Source organism: Pelobates fuscus, chromosome 10 (genome assembly GCF_036172605.1).
Source record: "Pelobates fuscus isolate aPelFus1 chromosome 10, aPelFus1.pri, whole genome shotgun sequence".
Classification (NCBI taxonomy): Eukaryota; Metazoa; Chordata; class Amphibia; order Anura; family Pelobatidae; genus Pelobates; species Pelobates fuscus.
Window position 1 is genome coordinate 59,517,637 of NC_086326.1, and position 19,095 is coordinate 59,536,731.

The 19,095-nt window shown below is 41.6% G+C and overlaps 1 protein-coding gene across 1 annotated transcript; it reads left to right on the top strand.

The window, feature by feature from the left end:
* The first annotated feature begins 1,644 nt into the window (after positions 1–1,644).
* Positions 1,645–17,895, top strand: DNTTIP2 (deoxynucleotidyltransferase terminal interacting protein 2). The gene is made up of 7 exons (XM_063433761.1): positions 1,645–1,816; positions 6,604–8,207; positions 8,618–8,756; positions 11,220–11,315; positions 12,228–12,392; positions 16,384–16,493; positions 17,536–17,895. Exons 1-7 carry the CDS (start codon positions 1,739–1,741, stop codon positions 17,627–17,629), a joined length of 2,286 nt encoding a protein of 761 aa, XP_063289831.1. The 5' UTR covers positions 1,645–1,738; the 3' UTR covers positions 17,630–17,895.
* Positions 17,896–19,095: the final 1,200 nt, after the last annotated feature.

The window sequence follows — 19,095 nt, forward strand, 5'->3', positions numbered from 1 at the left end:
AATTTAAGAATTATGCAAAGAAGTGTGAATTCTCAGGAATTAAAAGCAAATTTCTGGGTCAAAATAGACCAACTGAAAAAACAGTTTTTTTTCAATCAAGCTATGATGCCTAACCTTTTAAATTCACTTTACATTCTTTATACTTCAGATTGGCTCACTTTTATGTGTAGCAATTTTAATAAATTCATGTTAAGTCTTCACTGAGTGCCTTGACCTCTCGAGGTACTCAGCACACAGGCAGAACATTAGAATCCTGCCCGATGGCTTTCGACGCTCTGCTACACTGCCGGGCACCACGTAGTAGGGCAACCCGGAAGTGTTTGTTCCTGGGGAGTGATCACTCGGTGTCCCAGTAATCAGGAGAGGTATTACAGGATGCCTCAACATTGAGGCATCGCTGCAATACCCTTAGAGCGGCTGGGAGCGATCACGATCACTTCCAGTGCTCATATTTGCCACAGACATACTAGGTACGTCCGCGGTCCTTAAGGACCATTTTTTTGTCGTACGTACCTAGTACGTCCACGGTCCTTAAGAGGTTAAGCTAAAGTTTTTTTGATGACTATAGTTTCCCTTTAAGGAAGAAAATCAAGAGAACACTCGTCAGAGTAGCTCAGTCACATGGTATCATGAGGCTAGGGCAAAGTGCAGTGTGAGAGCACGTTTTTCACATACCCATACTGTACTTTGGACTTTTCAAATCATATGCAACTCATTAGTCTCAGGTTTGGTGTAAGAGTCCCACTGCTGCTACACTTTTTGGGGACAGATTCCTGGTGTCACCAAAAGTGTGACACCAGGGAAGAAAGTTGGGAAAGCAGAATAGGTCCCTGAAATTGGGACAGTCCTGCTGAAAGTGGAAGGGTTGGGAGGGCTACTGTGGTGAGAACACAATGACTATACAGAGAGTATTTCAGCAGCGCTCCGTACATGGTCTGCCTTGAGTGGGGCAGTCTATCATCAGCCTGATATGCATTCACGCCAGGCTGAGATGCGCTCTTTTTTGGTGGCCCCACCTCTTGCCAGGCAGGGCTGCCCTTATTGGGAATTGTTAGTGGTGCCAATGCCATGCCCTTTTAGGCCAGCCAACCTTCTGTCTTGAGTTTATACTTAGTTATGTGCTGGATAAAAACCCAAAACATCCACACTCAATTGTGTGAGTAAAATGTTCATCCTTTGCGTTTGTTTGTTTGTTAGCTTGGCAAGATCTTGCCATGCTGTCACAACCCTTCAGTGGTGCCGAATTCCATACCTCCCCCTTTTGGCTTATTAACTATAATTATAGACTAATAACTAAAATAATAGTAAATTTTGCAAATTTTAAGGCAAAATTGTTGAGTTACAAAATTGTTGAATTGAATAATTATCTAAGTTGACTTTTGTTTTCCTTTGCTTAAACATTTTTTTTATTATTATTTCCTGTAAAGTTAGCTAAATTCTAGATTTAGTGAATTAATCCTAGGTGTTTTTTTATAACATGTTCCTATAATGTTTTATTTTATTTTATTAGAGTAAGATGTTGGTGCAATTTTTAACAAGACTGTACTGCACGGTGATGTCATTTGACAACTGTTGAATGCGGTTGTGGAACCTTTGTTCTCGAAGTTAGTTTCCATTCGGATCTTTTTTTGAACCGGACCATAGGGAAACGCATCGTCTTCAGTTAACCATGTGGTTCCGGTGCCTGTCCTGCGCATGTTTAGTGTATTGACGGCATATAGGGGGTCCTGATAGGAAGATGGTAGCCACCAGAAGAGGCATGGCGGTAGATCCGCCAGAGGAGAGGGAAGGAAAGGAGGAGGACACCACCGGGCAGGTAAATGTGAACTACAAAGTGTTAACTGTGCCAACAAATAGGGTTTCAATGTGTGCCAACTGCGGTGAGTCCATGTAACTGAGCACATGGGATGCACCTTGACAAAGTGCTACATAGTTTTGTAGCTGAAGTGTATTCATTCGTCTGCAGAAAACCAGTATGTTTGTTTGTTTGTGTGTATTATGTTAGTGTTTTCTGGCACTGTACTTTATGTTTACATGCTACCTGGGGGAGCAAACCAACTCTCTGTATGCAAAATAAATGTAAAAAAAAAAATAAGAGATGTGGAATTTTCAGGTCACCGTAACAACTTCATCGGAACTTGCACTCTTTTGAGATATAATGAAAGCCTTCCTTTCATTGTGCTAGCAGATTTGTTAGTAAATATACAAAGTGGGGAAAAAAATTAAAATAGGTAATTCTCTACTTTTTAATCACTTCTAATGCATAGACTCTGTGCAGAAACCACAGTTTTTATTGTATATTGATATTTTTGACTGTGCTTGGTTTACATCATTTGATGTCCCTGAGGACAGGGCCGGCCTTAGGGGTGTGCGAGCTGTGCGGCCGCACAGGGCGCCATGGAGTAGGGGGCGCCGTGCGGCCGCACAGCCGGCCGGGATTTAAAAAAAAAAAAATTTTTTTTTTTTTTTTTTTTTTTTTTAAATTTGCAGCGGGGGCGGAGCTTAACGTGCGGCGGGGGCGGAGCTAAAAGCGCCGGAAAACTGATGCAGGGGAAGCAGGAAGGAGTCCCTGCTTCCCCACCAAACAGTCACCAGGAGCTGCACTGCCTCCACAGGTAACTGTGATTGTCAGGTGAGTGTGACTCTCTGCCTGTGTGTATTACTGTCTGTGTGTGTGTGTGTGTGTGTGTGTATGTATGACTGTCTGCCTCTGTGTGTGTATTACTGTCTGTGTGTGTGTGTGTATGACTGTCTGCCTCTGTGTGTCTGTGTATGACTGTCTGCCTGTGTGTGTCTGTGTGTATGACTGTCTGCCTCTGTGTGTCTGTGTATGACTGTCTGCCTGTGTGTGTCTGTGTATGACTGTCTGCCTGTGTGTGTCTGTGTGTATGACTGTCTGCCTGTGTGTGTGTGTCTGTGTGTATGACTGTCTGCCTGTGTGTGTGTGTCTGTGTGTATGACTGTCTGCCTGTGTGTGTGTGTCTGTGTGTATGACTGTCTGCCTGTGTGTGTGTGTCTGTGTGTATGACTGTCTGTCTGTGTGTATGACTGTCTGCCTCTATGTGTGTATTACTGTCTGTGTGTGTGTGTATGACTGTCTGCCTCTGTGTGTCTGTGTGTATGACTGTCTGCCTGCATAGGCGTGCGCACGGGGTGTGCCGGGTGTGCCTGGGCACACCCTAATCCCCGCAGCACGCCTATGTATTGAGACCGGCAGGGGAGATCTCAGGATCTCCGCTGTCGGCTCATGCAGAGCCGGTGCTATCCGAGCGCCGGCTCTGCTCTCAGCCTCCCTCCCCACCGACCCACAGGCAGGGAGGGAGGCAGGAGAGGACCGGCGGAGCTCCTGCCAGCAGCTCCGCCGGGTTCCTCTCGCGAGATTTGAGCGTTGCCGCAGCAACGCTCAAATCTCGCAAGAGTGAACTCTAGCCCCGCAGGGTAGAGTTCACTCTCCACTGGACCACCAGGGATGGCGGTAGCATGGTCCCCCCTCCCTACATAAGGTAACAAGGGAGGGGGGATATTAACTAAACGGCACCTCACCTCACCTCCACTGGACCACCAGGGAAGGCAGCAGGAACAAGAATCCCCCCTCCCTACATAAGGTAAGAAGGGAGGGGGGATATTGAGTCATGTACCCCCACATCCACCCCCCACAATCACCCACACACATACAGCACACGCACCTACACACATACAGCACCCTCACACAGCACCTTCACACATACAGCACCCTCACACAGCACACACACACATACAGCACCTTCACACATACAGCACACACACACAGGACCTACACACATACAGCACCCACACACACAGCACCTATACACATACAGCACCCACACACAAATACAGCACCCACACACACAGCACCTACACACACACAGCACCCTCACACAGCGCGCACACACACACATACAGCACCCACACACAGCACCTACACACATACAGCACACACACACATACAGCACCTACACACACATATAGCACCCCCACACACACAGCACACATACAGCACACACAGCACCCACACCCACATACAGCACCCACACACATACAGCACACACACACACAGCGCCCTTACACGCACACACACACACACACAGCAGTGTGTGTGTGTGTATAAATAAATATATATATATATATATATATACACACATACATATACATGCGGCGTGTGTTTGTGCTTTAGGGTGCACACCCTAATGCAATAGGCTGCGCACGCCTATGTCTGCCTGTGTGTGTGTGTATGACTGTCTGCCTCTGTGTGTGTCTGTGTGTATGACTGTGTGTGTGTCTGTGTGTATTACTGTCTGCCTCTGTGTGTGTCTGTGTGTATTACTGTCTGTGTGTGTGTGTGTGTGAGACTGTCTGCCTTTGTGTGTCTGTGTGTGTGTGTGTGTATGGCCGTCTGACTCTGTGTGTGTCACATACAACCAATACACGCATATCACACACTGTTAATACACCCATTACAAATATCACACATAGCATACATATCACACACAGTCATCACACCTTCTATCACATACACAGACAACACAAACATTACAGCATACATGGATGACGGGGGGGGGGGGGGGGGCGCTGTGAAGATTTTTCGCACAGGGCGTCTAAATGCCTAAGGCCGGCCCTGCCTGAGGAAGTTCTTGAATGAACGAAACGCATAGGACCTGGGATTAATGATATACTTTTTTTTTTTTTTTTTAATTCTTTTTTTTTTTTTTTTTTTTAATTCTTTTTTTTTTTTTTTGGTGCAAATGATTTACAGACGGGCCTGTGGAGCCACGACGGTAGGCACAGGCAGGTTAATGATATACTTTTTATTCACGTTATTTTAAATAATTTTGTTTTTGGTGGTATAATCACTTTTTTTAATCTTTTACTGGGTTCCTGACTTCTCTCAGTTCCTGGATTGAAAAAAAAATAAAAATCAGTGACACTGAGGAGGTCGATAAAGCCTCATAATCAGGAGAGCCACCCTCAAGGCAATCTTAAAGGACAACTCTAGGCACCCGGACCACTTCAACTTAATGAGGTGGTCTGGGTGCCAGGTCCTTCTAGGGTTAACCCATTTTTTCATAAAAATAGCAGTTTCAGAGAAACTGCTATGTTTATGAATGGGTTAAGCCTTCCCCCTATGTCCTCTAGTGGCTGTCTCATTGACAGCCACTAGAGGCGCTTGCGTGCTTCTCACTGTGATTTTCACAGTGAGAGCACGCCAGCGTCCATAGGAAAGCATTATGAATGCTTTTCTATGTGACCGGCTGAATGCGCGCGCAGCTCTTGCCGCGCGTGCGCATTCAGCCGACGGGGAGGAGAAGAGCAGGATCGGAGGAGGAGAGCAGGAGGAAACCTCTCCGCCCAGCGCTGGAAAAAGGTAAGATTTAACCCCTTTCCCCTTTCCAGAGGCGGGCGGGAGGGGGTCCCTGAGGGTGGGGGCACCCTCAGGGCACTCTAGTGCCAGGAAAGCGAGTATGCTTTCCTGGCACTAGAGTGGTCCTTTAAATTCTATATCTTGTGAGTGCAATTGAAAAAAGTGTGTCACTTTATTTCTAACAATATCACACTATGTTCTGTTGATATATTTTTTTCAGATTATACAGCTGCATCCCTATCATTACTATATATGTGACTGAATTCACCCAGAGAAGCATTTCAGAATCAAAATACTTGCCAGGTCTTCTCTCTGACATTAATATAGCAATCCCAGATGATCGTTTCAGTGAAGTTCAGCTGATAGTTCAGCTTAGTGAGGAAAAGGGTCCACCAGCATTATTTACAGAAGTGTGAATCGCCAGCAGTGTAAATGGGTTATTTATTAAAGTGAGAATTGGTGGGTATTCAAAGTAAATAGCAAATGTAAGGCCAAAGTAGCCAAACTGAACACTAAAATTGAGTGTTTGCCATTTTGACCTAAATATTGAAATTCACTTTGAATTCCTGGTGATGTTCACTTTAGTGGATTTAACATTTTAGCCCTTTTTTCCAAACTGGAAACATAGCTGACAATTTTTCCGCTTTGGCAATTTTGACAGGCAGGGTCAGAATGCTTTTGTGCAAGAGCTCCAGTTTACTTTTTGACCATAAAGAGGGCATGCCATCTTAGAATGCATGCACACAATATTAACAGTCTGCCAATTAAAGCAAACTAAGCACTCTTGTACGGGTGGAATCATCCTGGAATGACTTTTATTCAGTTGCAAGCATGTTGCAGCACTGCCCTCTGATTTATGGGCATTGTTCACTTGTGTCCTGCTTCTGGACAACCAGAACATAAGTTTTAAATTTAGACTGTCGCACCAAATTCAGAACAGATGGGTGGTATTCACTTGTGCCATTAGTGTAAAACCAGAATCAATAGTTAGCCCATTATATTGGTCACAACCACGTTGTTTACTTCCTCAGTTTCCTGATTCTGGCTAGTTGCTGGTAAGTTACAAGTTCCTCCCCTGGCATCCTTTTGCAATGGATATTGGATGTGGCGCTCAAAACATCCATCTGTTTTTCATAAATGGGTATGCAACTGTCCACCCCCAGTGTCATTGAATCTATTCTTGAATTTACCTGTAAATTTTTTTTATTTTATTTTTTTTTCAGCCCCTCATGGAAGTCGGCACTCCTGCATCCCAAGTTCAAACACGGAACCGAGTAAAGAGGACCTCTGAATCAAAAGATGATGCTAATGATAGCACAGATCCATCAGAGTCACTTAAGCCAGATGTACAGATTGTTACCAGAAGCAGACGTAGAAGTGGACAACCAGATGGGAATGTTTCTGAAGCCGACTCTACTACTTCAAGTCACTCAACGGGAAAGAATAGACATCTAACAGAATCTTCAAGGAAACTAAGAAGTCACAGGTCTCGTTTGACAACTGAACCAATTAAGGAGTCCAAGGAAGATAGTGAGTTGTCTGAAGCAGAATCAAATTGTTCTTCAGTTTCTATGAGAGCCTCAAACAGACGGTCTTCAACTATTTCCAATACACTCAGAAGAAGCTGTAGGTCTGTTGTAGTTTCTGAGTCTGCGATTGTCATTAAGGAAGATGAAGATATTTCAGAGGTAGAATCAAACTGTTCCTCTGTTTCAGGGGTGCAAAATGTTAGAAGAACCCGAGTGACAAGGAGTAGACAAAGAATGACAAATCGCATACAGTCTCCTGTCAAGGAATCACAAGTAATTGCAATATCTGATGCCGAATCTTGTAGTTCTGGTATTTCTTCCCAGCCCCTTGCAAGGCGAGTAAGCAGAAGAAATGTATGTAAATCACAGAAAGAAGTTCATGACGAACGTTTAAAGGAAACAAACAATGATACTGTTGAGGTAGTGGAAACTCTTTTAAAGAAAACATCTAGTTCACCTATGCCAGTAGAGAGAAGTCCTGAAGCAGACCCCAACATATCACCACGCAGAATATTAAGGAATAGGCAAATTGATCTGAAGATTGATATCATGAATACTTCTGTTACTGAACTACAGGTGAAAGAACAAACTAAGCAGACATCCAACAAGGCTTCTGATGTGGAGCACCCAGAAACATCCATAAAAGAAGATGAAATAGTTTTTACCGCTAAAAATATTGTTGCATCGCCTTCAACAAAAAATACATTGTCTTCTGCAGTAAGCGGGAATGTATCAGAACAGATTGATCTGACCGGCAAATCAGATGTAGAATTGGTGGATGTTGAACAAGATCCTCCAGAATCAAGTAACACGAAGGAGACCATCTCCACATTCATCATTGATGATGATGATGATGATGATGATCAAAGTCCAGGTTCGGAAAAAAGATTTGGTGAGGCTAACATAATGAGTCCAGAGATTTCAAGTAAATCATCTGTTAAAGAAAATGAAATACTGTTGTTACTTGAAAGTGATGACAGTTCAGAATCTGAACAAGACGATGTGGAAGAAGATGAAACAGATGATGAAATAGAGATCGACACACCACTTGTAGAAAGGGATGTAAGACAGAATGTTAAACAGCCTTCAGGGGATTTAATGGAAGATGGCTTTTTTGTTATTGACACCAAACCTGGATCAGATTCTAGTAAAAAGTATTTTATTGAACAAAAAGATGATGGTGGTGGCGATGTTGAAAAAGATGGAACGAGCGAAGAGGAGGAACCAGATGAATCTGATGAAGATTTTATTGATGAAGATGAAGATGATGCACTGTTGAACAAACCGAAACATGGCTTGTATGTGTCTAAATTCTTTCTAAAAAAAAAAAAAAACAGTCAACAGTCTCTCTGGCTATATATATTTTATTAATCATTTACTCAAGTGTATATTTTTGTGAATTTTAAAGTATAGAACAAAGTAGCTGAATTGGAAACCACCTTGTTTTCAGTTTGACTAGTTTGGTTGAAAGTTGTAATTCACTATGATTTTTTTTTTTTTTCTTTGATAATTCTCACTTTATTGAGTATCCTTGTTTATATTTTGGAAATGTTTGATATATAGAATACATTCAAGGTCCATACAGTAGGTGCAACCGCGTAGCAAGTTGTTATGGTTAGATGATGCAAACAGGAAAAACTGAAACTGCATGTAAAATGAACACTACACTTTTTATACATACATGTTTAATCATGTTCTGTTTTTATAGGTCACTATCAACCAACATAGACACTGGGCTGAAACTTAAGGATTTAGGAGGCTTATATATAAGCTTTAATGCTGAAAAGCCAGACCCTGGCCCAAGTTTGCTTCAGAAAATGAAAAAGGAGTACAAGAAGACGGATGAGGTAAATTTATTTGACTATATTTAGTTTTACATCAGCTGGTCTAGTTCATTAAATTCTAGTCTAATAGACTAAGCCACGGCTTGACAAATTTGCTTGGAATCTAGGAGCCAGCTAAAAAAGTTAGGAGCCAGGTTTTTCAACGTCAAAAAATGCTATTTTTAACCCCTTAAGGACCAAACTTCTGGAATAATAGAGAATCGTGACATGTCACACATGTCGTGTCCTTAAGGGGTTAAAGGGACACTACAGTCAACAAAACCAATATAGCTTAATGTAGTTGTTCTGGTTTGTATAGCCAGTCCCTGCACACTTTTCAATGTAAACCCAAGAAAAGGCAGTGTTTACATTGCTGCCCAGTAATACCTCTAGTGGCAGCCACTCAGATTTCTTCTAGAGGTGCATCCTGGGTCAGTGCGACACAATATGCAGCGCCTACACACTCTGCATGGAGACACTTAATGCTCCGCACTTTCTGGTGCAGCGCAGCGTTTTGCTGCACCTGCGCAATAGAGTCCCAATACTTTCCCATGGGGAAATTGTTGGATTGATGATCTCTGCCATCTCCTTTCCCATGTGATTTGGAGGGGGCCGGTCACCTAAACAGACACTCACTGACAAACACATACAGTCACACACTCACTGATTTGACGCACACACATTTTCTCACACACTCACATTATTTGTTTTATTTCAATGTTTCCACCCAGCCTCACTACCTTTTGGGAAAGCTGGAGTGGATCAGTTTCCCTGTGATCCAGTCGTCCTCTCCAAGCTCTGCTCTCCAGTGCACTGTTTAGTCATGCCTGGGGCGGAGTGACTTCATCCTGGCTACCAGAATCACTGGAGGGCGTAAGACAAGAGAGTAGGAGAATGCTCCCTGAACAGGCTGGCCATCCTCATCTGGTCTCTTAGCCGGCCACATTTATGTCTGAACGGGCTGACAAATCCCAGGTGCCAGGACAAAATTCTTAGTCGACCTGGCACCTGGGATTTGTCGAACCCTGCACTAAGCAATGTAAATGGCACTTTATCCATTACTCTGGTTCTGAAACCACCATGTCTATTGTGCTACTCTTTTGAATAATAATAACAAAGTACTTAAAGGGACACTATAGTCACCAGATCAACTTAATAACTCCCTTCAGGCATTTTCATGTAAACACACTGCCTTTTCAGAGAAAAGGCAGTGTTTACATTGCCCCTAGGGACTCCTCAGATGGCCACTGGAGGGGCTTCCTGGCTCAGGGCTGCACAGTAAGCTGCCCTGACGTTCAGCGTCCCCACGCTCTGCATGGAGACGCTGAATTTTCCTCATAGAGATGCATTGATTCTATGAGATGGTGCTGATTGGCCAAATCGGTGTTTGGCCCCGCCCAATGATAGAAACATAGAATGTGACGGCAGATAAGAACCATTTGGCCCATCTAGTCTGCCCAGTTTTCTAAATACTTTCATTAGTCCCTGGCCTTATCTTATAGTTAGGATAGCCTTATGCCTATCCCACGCATGCTTAAACTCCTTTACTGTGTTAACCTCTACCACTTCAGCTGGAAGGCTATTCCATGCATCCACTACCCTCTCAGTAAAGTAATACTTCCTGATATTATTTTTAAACCTTTGTCCCTCTAATTTTAGACTTTGTCCTCTGGTTGTGGTAGTTTTTCTTCTTTTAAATATAGTCTCCTCCTTTACTGTGTTTATTCCCTTTATGTATTTAAATGTTTCTATCATATCCCCCTGTCTCGTCTTTCCACCAAGCTATACATGTTAAGATCCTTTAACCTTTCCTGGTAAGTTTTATCCTGAAATCCATGAACCAGTTTAGTAGCCCTTCTTTGAACTCTCTCTAAGGTATCAATATCCTTCTGAAGATATGGTCTCCAGTACTGTGATTTCACCATGGGAGGGGGCAAGCCACCTAAATGGTGGGTTTCCTCATAAAGGGTTGGAATACATGTTTTTTGTTCCTGACCCTATAGTGATCCTTTTACCAGGAGAAGCACATTTAGATTACTCTGGTTTTCAAGTACGTCCTGAGGATGTTACCTTAGCCCAACATCCAGGTGTTGTTACCATTGCCCAATTTAACGGTACTCATTTTATCTACCTCAGAAGGATGAAGGACTGAGTCAACCCTGCCAGGATGCGACCCAACGGTTGAACAGATTCTACTGATGATGCATTAGCCCACTGAGCTATCTCAATGAAGGAATATTTGTAAGGGTAGAAAGTGTGTACATACAGGATAGACCGTTTTGTGCCACAGGACAGTATATACTATATACTATATACTATATAGGTAGATGTTTTGTTATGCAACAAATTTGATTAACTGTGGCAAGCCAGTCCTTGCAAGTGTGTATCCATGTCACTACCTATACTGCTCTATATTTATAATTGTATTACTGCTTAATGATTCCTGGTCCCCACCCCCCCTTTTTTTTTCTTTTTCTTTTTTTTCAGCTTCTGAAGAATAGTGTCATAACTCCTGACTTTGAAAAGAAGGAATGTGTCCCATCACATAAAGAACAAATTAAACAACTGAAGAAAGCGAGAAAGGTTAGTGTTAAATACTGTCTGTGTAATGTATTTAAACTATAAAGACCTATCTTCCTGCACCTGTTCACAGTGTTTTAGGACTACAATTATTGCAAAGAATTAAAAAATGTGGACAGTACAACCCACCAACAAATGTCAAGGTGGACGTTTATGCTTTCCCTTGCCTGTCTGGTTACTTGAATAATAGTACAAGTCCTCATATTCGCCAAATGGGAATGCTGGCTCCATGAATAGAGCTTTCTGTTGTCATGTGGCAGCTGCTGTCCGTTTCGGTAGTAGTTTTATTCTGCATTCTCCAGCGGTTCTATTCATCAGATAAATTGAACTATATATCCAACAAACACCTAATGGGCCAGGTTACGGAACATGCATGGTTCTAGTGGAGAAAACTAAGAACACCTGACAGTCGGCTTCTACTTAAATTTGGAGACCTCACAGTCCTAGTAGGAGAATCACAGGACTTTGTTTTAACAACTGACATTTCCAAAACAATTTAACGTGAATTATTGGTTTCCTTTTTTTTTTTTTTTTTGGTTTTTTTTTTCAAAATGCAACTTACGTTGTATGACAATGATGTTTAATAGAACAAGAACAATAAACATTCTAGTAAATAAGGGGTTTGGATTTTTAGTTTACGCTTTTTTGCTCCTGAAGGTTTTAAAAGCACCTACCAGTGACATGAAGTGAAGCCACGGTTATCAGCACAGCTACGGTGTGACTTGCACCACTGTTTTGCTGAGAAACATTTAGGAATTCTAAGCCATGTTGAACTTTCTAGCTGTTGCATTAATGGTATCATGCAGTATTCCCTACTTCCAGTTGTCTAGTGTTGTCCAAATTCATTATGAGGTCTGATCAAGGATGATAAAACTTTTTTTTTTTTCTCCATTTCTCATCTTTCCCCTTATGTAGGAAGAACGGGACAAGTCAAGTGGCTGTGGCTGGTTTGACATGAAAGCTCCAGAGCTAACTGATGAGCTGAAGAATGACCTCAAGGCTCTAAAAATGAGATCCGCAATGGACCCAAAACGATTCTACAAGAAAAATGACAGGGATGGTTTTCCTAAATATTTCCAGGTAAGGGACATCTGACTAAGAAGTTATACCTTGCAGGTCAAGATGACAAGTTGACACCAAAATAGAGAAAAATGCTTACTTCTTTTTAAGCATAAGAGAAAATGAGAGAGAAAGGGGTAAAGGAAGCCCAAGTGGAGAGTAATGAGGGAAGGGGGGTCCCTACCTTTTAATAATCCTAAAGGAAAACACAAGTAAATAAATGAATTTGATTTTATGCTGGTAAGACAGCCTATACTTTCCACCTTCTATAGTCTACCAAAAGTTCATAAGTCCCTTGACCAACCATCAGGTAGACCGATTGTATCAGGATGTGGAAACCTGACCCAGAACTTGAGTATTTTTCTGGATAAGATCACCTATTGTCTCTAAGTTACCATCGTATATAAGAGATACGAAACAAATGCTCAATTTCCTGAAGGACATCCCCACACCAGATCAGGCATCACTATGTAGTCTAGATGTGCAGTCCCTTTATAGTTCTATACCCCACACACAGGGAATTAATAACATCAAGACTATACTGGAACAAGAATTACAGTTCCCAGCTGCATACACTGAATTTGTCTCTAACGTCCTTAGAACTGTCCTCACCAAAAACATTTTTCTCTTTAATGGCACTTTATACCAGCAAATCAGGGGGACTGCGATGGGGACATCGTGTGCCCCATCCTACGCAAACCTGTATTTGGGTACCTGGGAAAAATATATTAGATCAGCCCCCCATTTGAGTCACTATATGGGGATGATTTTTTGTTGGAAACGGTACATTGATGATGTACTGATCATCTGGACCGGCAATGAAAAAGACTTTGAGTCTTTTGAAAACCTTCTCAATATAAATGATCTGAATCTAAGATTCACTAGCGAGATGGGTGGCAAAAAACTAAATTTTTTGGACATATCAATAACCATCCAGCCGGGAGGAGGTGTCTCAACAACCCTCTTCAAGAAACAAATGGCTACGAATAGCCTTTTGAATTGGCAGAGTCACCACCCTCACCCTTTAAAAGCTGGCATACCAATAGGACAGTATCTAAGATTAAGACGCAACTGCTCTTCCCTAGAGGACTTTAAAATTAAAGCATGGGAACTCAGACGCGCCTTCAAGGATAAGGGCTACCCCAACAGGGTCTTATGGAGAGCCTACACCAGAGCAATCAGTACTGAGCGTGAATGTCTCCTTACCGATGACACAACAAAGAAACAAGATGAGAAATTAATTCGGTGTATTGCCACTTTTGATGCAGGTTGGGACTTCATGATGGGAACCCTTAAACGCTACTGGCCGATCCTGACATCGGACCCAGATGTTAAACAAGTAGTCACTACATTCCCCTCCGTGACCGCACGGAGAGGTAAGAACCTGCGGGACACTTTGGTACACAGTCATCTAGCCCCCCTAAAAAGAGGAGGCAAAGATTATTTACCAAAGGGAACATATAAGTGTGGACACTGTAGTGCATGCGAGTTCATAGACCAAAAAACGAAGGAATTCACTGACCGTGAGAATAGGGAATCTTTCCCGATACGCTCCTTCTTTAACTGTAGGACAGAGGGCGTAATATACCTACTCACCTTTTCATGCGGCCAAAAATATGTTGGCAAAACCTTCAGACCTTTTAAACTACGAATAAGAGAACATGTCAACTCGGTCAGGAGACCTTTAGAGACTCCGATCTCGCGCCATCTCAAAATTCACCATCAAAATTCTGCGGACAAATTGAAATTCATAGGGATTGAATATATCCCACAAACCATACGGAGGGGAGATTGGGATAAAAAATTGAGACAACGCGAATTGTATTGGATTTACAAACTCAAAACCTTATCTCCTGCAGGCCTAAATGAGGGCTTCTCCTTTTCAGCCTTTCTTTAAAAAGTGCCTTAATTTAATTTTTCTATACTCACTCAGGATGTTAATAAATTAGAGGGACGTCCTTACTAGTCCTGCAATTTGAATACATCACACTGTAAATACACTACTTTTTGCATTTATATTTATATGTATATATTTATCTTATGTTTTGTAATGTCCGTTCGCAAGTTTATACCTTTAATCAGGTACCATGCGACTAACATGACATTATTAGAGTTCTATATAGGGGCTGCATGTTCTTGTGTCCTTCAGACTAACTGGCACCATGAGTATACCTGGTACTACTGATGCCCATGTCTTTTAATGACACTGGGGCATTATAGATTAACCTTAGGGTTCTTTATGCCATTAATGTGAACCAGTTCCTCCTTCTTTCCTTTTCCTTTTACATACGGGCCGCATGACCTTATATCCCTTGAATTAACTGGTACCATAAGTACATCCATTAATATTGATGAATATGTCCCCTAATGACACTGGGGCATATGTCCCCTAACGACACTGGGGCAAGATACACTTATTATAGGTGTCCTTTTGTCATTATTAAGGACGTGGTCCTGTTTCTTTGGTCATATATGAGTCACCTGAGCGTGCATCCTTCGGACCAACCGGCACCATAAGTACACCTATCAATACTGATGATTTATGTCCCTTAATGACATTGGGGCAGTATACAGTAACCATGGGTTTCTTTTTCTTCTTCTCTTTTTTGCCACCGTTATGGACCAAGTCCTGCTTCTTTGTCATGCAGGATCTTGCATCCATCATAATAATTGGTACCACAAGCAGACCTATTAACATTGATGACTGTGTCCCTTTATGACACTGGGGCATTACACATTAATCATAGGTCTTTGCCTGCAATTCCAGGTACCGTGCTCGCTTTCGTCCTCTCTCATGGGGGCGGATACTATTCCGCAACTGTGTGTGGACGTGCCTCTCCGCCCACGTCAGTTACCGCATATTAGTGACGTGACTGACCAGGGGCGTGGTTAGAGACACGCTCGCACACACTCCCCACCCCGGACACCGCCTCCCGGTCCGCGTCATATGACGCGACCAGCGGGGAGGCGGTACCCAGTGAGTGACGGATGACGCACGAACACACGTGACCGCACACAGCCGGCACCAACTAACATGATATGTAAAGGTATTTAAACGGCTACAAGGACCATCACAAGCTCATTGCTCCTGACGACGGCGTGCTGAAACGCGCGTCGAGCTAGCCTCTTTATTTTCTTATCGATTTTGCACTTTATAGGTAGCACTTATGATTTTTGTTTAATTTAACTTAAATTATTTAGACAGGCAGGGACTTGGACCTTGGTAGGCACGAGTGGATTATCCACTGTGCTGAGGTATTTAGGGACAGTCTACCTACCAAAGGAGTCTCTGTTTTGGGCTTAGCAATCTTGGGGTTTAGTAGGGTCTCTCTCATAAGACTGCCTTTCCTCTAGCCCTACCTTTTCAAGTCCTCTTTACCACTCTGTATTAAGTTACTGTGAGACTTTTTATCCGTATGGGGGATTCCTTTTAATTAGGACAATGATCAGTTTGTTTCCTTGTCTAGTGAGCAGCTGTCTTTGTATAATTCCCCTAGGATTGGTCTAGTACTATTCCCCTGCCTATCTATTTTATTTACTTGTGTTTTCCTTTAGGATTATTAAAAGGTAGGGACCCCCCCTTCCCTCATTACTCTCCACTTGGGCTTCCTTTAGCCCTTTCTCTCTCCTTTTCTCTTACCATTATCTGATGGTTATTCCCTATTTTGGGAGAGTAATTCTGAAGGCTCCCTGGCACTGATTCATTGGCCACTTTACCTGACCTCTGAATCAGAGCCATTATTATCTCATTTCTGTTCTTTTTAAGCATGTATGGTTAAAAGGACTTTCCTGGCACTTTTCCACTATATACCATATTGTGTATGTATTGATTGATTGATTCTGGCACTTGGTGGTTGAAGTCCTTATTTATTACTTTTTAGTCTTCTCGTTGTTTAATTGGCAGCCCTATTGATCCCAACTCACTTCAAATGAACCAAACATGTTGGTTCTAAATGTTACCATAGATGTCAACTTTTATGTTACAAATTATGATTTTTCTTTTTCTATCTAGGTTGGCACTGTGGTGGACAACTCTATAGACTTCTATCACTCCCGAATCCCAAAGAAAGAAAGAAAGAGAACAATTGTGGAAGAACTTTTGGCAGACTCAGAATTTAGAAGGTAATGCAATCTTAACATTTGTTCTTCATGGTCCATGTGGTTCTAGCTATCCCCACAAATACCCTATTTAAAGTCTCTTTGTACCTGGAGAGATCCCTCGGCTGCCTCTTTCTCGGTGCCACCATCCTTAGATAAAGATAGAGGTTGCCTGAAATATCTTCTGCCCTTTCCTGTGTAAGCGTGTGACATCAAGCACGTGCCCTGGTGATCCGCGGCTTTTACTGATCTCAACATGGACTCTCATAATAGCGTGAGAGTCAACAATGAGGATCACGGATGCGCCACTTCAAGAAGTGATGTGCCGCTGGAAGGAGGTGAGTATGGGGAAGAAAAATCGGCAATTGACAAATATCGTGGTGTTTGACTAAAGCTTCACCCTTTGTCCATCTTCAAGTTATACATACAGAAAAATAGTCCCTACTTTTCCTTGCGTATCATTTTGCAAATATTCATAAATAAAAAAATTACAGATTTGCTTTAATACATTTCTATTTAAAGTGAACCTGTCATCCACAAATTATGTGGATGGACATCTTCAACTTCAGGTAAGTTTAGACCAAATTTATACAGAGTGAATCTTAAGCAAATGCATAGACTGAAAGAGTCCTCTAAGTATCAAAACTACATAAACTGATGTGGGTATCATCTAAACATAATATCCTTGCCATTTCTCATTTCAAACTACTACAGAGAAAGACATTGCAGAGATGTGGAAAAATGTTGCCAAGATGGGAAGGAGGGGATGCTTTAACTAGCAGGTTGGCTAACTATGATCTGCGAGCTATGTTGTCACTAAACTTACAACCAGTAAACACGCATGATGTGGCGGTTGTAGTGTTAATACTCCATAGCTGTCCTGTAAGCAGCATTGATTTTATTAATTCTTAAAACATATATGGACTTTAAGTCTTAGTCACATCAAATGTTGCTTCTTTTGTATCTCCCCTTCATATTCTCTCTTGTATCTGGTTTTTTTTTTTTTTATTTTTTTTTTTTATTCTTGTTTCTATTCTTATTTTTATTTTTTTACTTTTTTTTTTAGATATAACAAAAAGAAATTCACAGAGATTATGGCAGAAAAGAGAGCTCAGGCAGAAGGAAAGAAGAACAGAAAAAAGAAGAAATTCCGAAAGTGAATCCGAATTGGAAACCACGTTTACAATTGAATCGGTTGTTCCAGCGACACATTATATATAATCTGCAGCTTTCTAACATATTAACTGTGAGATTCCAAGGAAGAGGGTGGAATCACATCAAGCCTTCTTTTCATAAGGATTTGTGTAGAAATCAGGCAATACCACTGTGTACACTTGGTTCCAGACTAATTTGATTACAGCTTTGTAATAGTGGGTTTTTAAATTGTGAAGCTTTGCTACATTAAACCGTTCTGTATCAAACTGCACCTTTATTTTCGCATTTTCTCTGGACTTGTATAGTACCTGGGTGGCATTCCAAATGTTGGTTTAGAACTGTACTAAAATTTTGACAGCATATTATTTAATGATTGCAATGCAACTGTTGGGAGTCTGGCAGAGAATCGCGGGTATTATCTTTCGCTTTTGTTTGCATTTGTGCCTAATATTTTTGTATTATCTTCCTTTAACATGTGACATTATCTCTTGATCAGTTTTGGGTACTATGTATCTATTGCTGCAGTGTCTCAAAATGTGGAGTTCAATCGAATTCTTGTTAAGAGCTCAGTTTGAGTAGTTTATCCAGTTTTATCAACCATCAAGTTTCCTTTTTGAAATTTTGAAGGTAGAGAAGATGGATGAATCACAATAGGGTTTTAACCCCTTAAGACCGCAGCCAAATGTACACGTTGTGAACAGAAAAAAACGTAAACAAAACCTGGCATTTGCGCTATATGTCTGTCCAACCGTAATTCACCTCTTTCATATTAAATGCACCCCCCCCCTTATTATATATCATTTTTTTCAGGGGAAACAGGGCTTTCATTTAATGTCAAATATTTAGCTATGAAACATAATTTAATATGAAAAAAATGGGAGAAAATAAGATGTTATTTTTTTAGTTCTACATGACATTTTAACTGTCAATGTCATAATACTGTTTGTTTTTACTGCAATAAAATACACATTTGTATTCAGCAAAGTCTCACGTGTAAAACAGTACCCCCTATGTACAGGTTTTATCTTGTTTTGGGAAGTTACAGGGTCAAATATAGCACGTTACATTTGAAATTCGCCAGATTGGTTACGTTGCCTTTGAGACTGTATAGTAGCCCAGGAAATAAATTTACACCTATAATGGCATACCATTTGCAATAGTAGACAACCCAAGGTATTGCAAATGGGGTATGTCCAGTCTTTTTTAGTAGCCATTTGGTCACAAACACTGGCCAAAGTTAGCGTTCGTATTTGTTTGTGTGTGAAAAATGCAAAACACGCCAATTTTGGCCAGTGTTTGTGACTAAGTGGCTACTAAAAAAGACTGGACATACCCCATTTGCAATACCTTGGGTTGTCTACTATTGCAAATGGTATGCCATCATAGGGGTAATTTTCATTCTTGGGCTACCATAGGGTCACAAAGGCAACGTAAGCAATCTGGCGAATTTTAATGTGAAAAAAATGAAACA

What these genes read in the sequence shown, in the direction of transcription:
- DNTTIP2 (XM_063433761.1), top strand. Translation starts at nt 1,739, where the DNA reads ATGGTAGCCACCAGAAGAGGCATGGCGGTAGATCCGCCAGAGGAGAGG. An exon ending in AGGAGGACACCACCGGGCAG is followed by an intron (nt 1,817 to 6,603) that starts GTAAATGTGAAC and finishes TTTTTTTTTCAG; the next exon opens with CCCCTCATGGAAGTCGGCAC. An exon ending in AGTACAAGAAGACGGATGAG is followed by an intron (nt 8,757 to 11,219) that starts GTAAATTTATTT and finishes CTTTTTTTTCAG; the next exon opens with CTTCTGAAGAATAGTGTCAT.